General features: G+C 62.1%; 1 protein-coding gene across 1 annotated transcript in view; it reads left to right on the top strand.

Moving 5' to 3' along the window:
- Window positions 1-2644, top strand: part of RNF41 (ring finger protein 41) — a 15521-nt gene that overhangs the window by 7180 nt on the left and 5697 nt on the right. Inside the window, exon 3 of the mRNA XM_017731460.1 lies at window positions 1426-1697. Within this exon, the coding sequence (XP_017586949.1) occupies window positions 1426-1697 (272 nt within the window). The remainder of the gene's footprint in view (window positions 1-1425; window positions 1698-2644) is intronic.

The following is a 2644-nucleotide window of genomic DNA, read 5'->3' on the forward strand; positions in this document are numbered from 1 at the left end:
CCCAGGAATGGGATCAGCCCAGGAATGGGATCAGCACCAGGAGAGGGATCCCTGAGCGATTCCCTGAGTGATTCCCTGAGTGATTCCATGAGGGATTCCCTGAGCGATTCCCTGACTGATTCCAACCTCAGCAATTCCCTGAGTGAGTCCCTGAGGTGATTCCAAACTCAATGATTCCACGAGCGATCCCCTGAGCAATTCCAAACTCAGCAATTCCCTGAGCGATCCTCTGACCGATCCCTCAGCGATTCCCTGAGCGATTCCCAACTCAACAATCCCCTGAGCGATTCCTTGAGCGATTCCAAACTCAGCGATCCCTGAGCGATCCCTGAGCAATTCCAAACTCAGCAATTCCCCGAGTGATCCCTGAGCGATCCCTGAGCGATTCCAAACTCAACAATTCCCTGAGCGATCCCTGAGCAATCCCCGAGTAGTTCCCTGAGCGATTCCCGAGTGGTTCCCGAGCGATTCCCCGAGTGATTCCAAACTCAGTGATCCCCTGAGTGATCCCCTGAGTGATCCCTGAGCGATTCCCAACTCAACAATCCCCTGAGCGATTCCCTGAGCAATTCCCTGAGTGATTCCAAACTCAGCGATTCCCCAAGTGGTTCCCCGAGTGGTTCCTGAACAATCCCTGAGCGATCCCCGAGTGGTTCCTGAGCGATCCCCTGAGTGATCCCTGAGCAATCCCTGAGTGATTCCTGAGCGATCCCCGAGCCATCCCCCGAGCGGTTCCCTGAGCGGTTCCTGAGCAATCCCTGAGCGATTCCCGAGCCATCCCTAAGCGATCTCCAAGCGGTTCCTGAGCGATCCCCGAGTGGTTCCTGAGCAATCCCTGAGCAATCCCTGAGTGATCCCCGAGCGATCCCTGAGTGATTCCTGAGCAATCCCTGAGCAATCCCTGAGCGATCCCCGAGTGGTTCCTGAGCGATCCCCGAGTGGTTCCTGAGCGATCCCCGAGTGGTTCCCTGAGTGGTTCCTGAGCGATCCCCTGAGCCATCCCCTGAGTGATCCCTGAGCAATTCCTGAGCGATCCCCTGAGTGATTCCTGAGCGATCCCCGAGCCATCCCCAAGCGGTTCCCCGAGTGGTTCCTGAGCAATCCCTGAGTGATCCCTGAGCAATTCCTGACCGATCCCCTGACCAATCCCCTGACCGATCCCCGAGCGATCCCCGAGTGGTTCCTGAGCGATCCCTGAGTGATCCCTGAGCAATTCCTGAGCAATCCCTGAGTGATCCCTGAGCGATCCCCCGAGCGATCCCCGAGCAATCCCTGAGTGATTCCCTGACCGATCCCTGACCGATCCCTGACCGATCCCCGAGCGATCCCCGAGCGATCCCCGAGCGATCCCTGACTGATCCCCTGACCCATCCCCGAGCCATCCCCGAGCGGTTCCGCGCGTGACTCCGGGCTCGTTCCCCGCAGGCCCCGCACTGCGAGCACGCCTTCTGCAATGCCTGCATCACGCAGTGGTTCTCGCAGCAGCAGACGTGCCCCGTGGACCGCAGCGTGGTGACGGTGGCCCACCTGCGCCCGGTGCCGCGGATCATGCGGAACATGCTCTCCAAGCTGCAGATCACCTGCGACAACGCCGTCTTCGGCTGCACGGCCGTCGTGCGCCTCGACAACCTCATGGCCCACCTCAACGACTGCGAGCACAACCCCAAGCGCCCGGTCACCTGCGAGCAGGGATGCGGGTGAGGATGGGCACGGGATGGGCATGGACACCGGGGGATGGCACCGGGAAGGGCTCTGGGGTGGAGATGGGGTGGCACTGGGAAGGGCTGTGGGATGGGCACGGGATGAGCATGGGGTGGTCGCAGGAAGGGCTGTGGGATGGGCATGGGGTGGCACTGGGAAGGGCTCTGGGATGGGCACTGGGAAGGGCTCTGGGATGGGCATGGGGTGGCCCTGGGAAGGGCTCTGGGATGGGCACGGGGAAGGGCTCTGGGGTGCACATGGGGTGGTCGCAGGAAGGGCTCTGGGATGGACATGGGGTGGCACTGGGAAGGGCTCTGGGATGGGCACTGGGAAGGGCTCTGGGATGGGCGTCAGGAAGGGCTGTGGGATGGGCATGGGGTGGCACTGGGAAGGACTGTGGGATGAACATGGGGTGGCACTGGGAAGGGCTGTGGGATGGGCACGGGAAGCATCCTGGGATGGCACCAGGATGGCCCTGGGATGGGAAGGATCCTGCGATGGACACGGGATGGGCATGGGAAGGGTCCTGGGATGGCACCAGGATGGCCCTGGGATGGACACGGGAAGGGTCCCGGGATGGGTATGGGAAGGGTCCTGGGATGGCACCGGGATGATCCTGGGATGGGCATGGGAAGGGCCCTGGGATGGCACCAGGAAGGGTCCTGGGATGGGCACGGGAAGGGTCCTGGAATGGGCACAGGAAGGGCCCTGGAATAGCCCTGGGATGGGCATGGGAAGGGTCCTGGAATGGACACGGGATGGACACAGGAAGGGTCCTGGGATGGCACCAGGATGGTCCTGGGATGGACATGGCAAGGGTCCTGGGATGGCCATGGGATGGCACCAGGAAGGGTCCTGGGATGGCACCAGGAAGGGTCCTGGGATGGCCACAGGGATGGGCACAGGAAGGGCCACAGGGATGGGCACAGAGGGGGCGCAGGGA

Source organism: Corvus brachyrhynchos, unplaced genomic scaffold (genome assembly GCF_000691975.1).
Source record: "Corvus brachyrhynchos isolate BGI_N302 unplaced genomic scaffold, ASM69197v1 scaffold1061, whole genome shotgun sequence".
NCBI classification, from domain to species: domain Eukaryota; kingdom Metazoa; phylum Chordata; class Aves; order Passeriformes; family Corvidae; genus Corvus; species Corvus brachyrhynchos.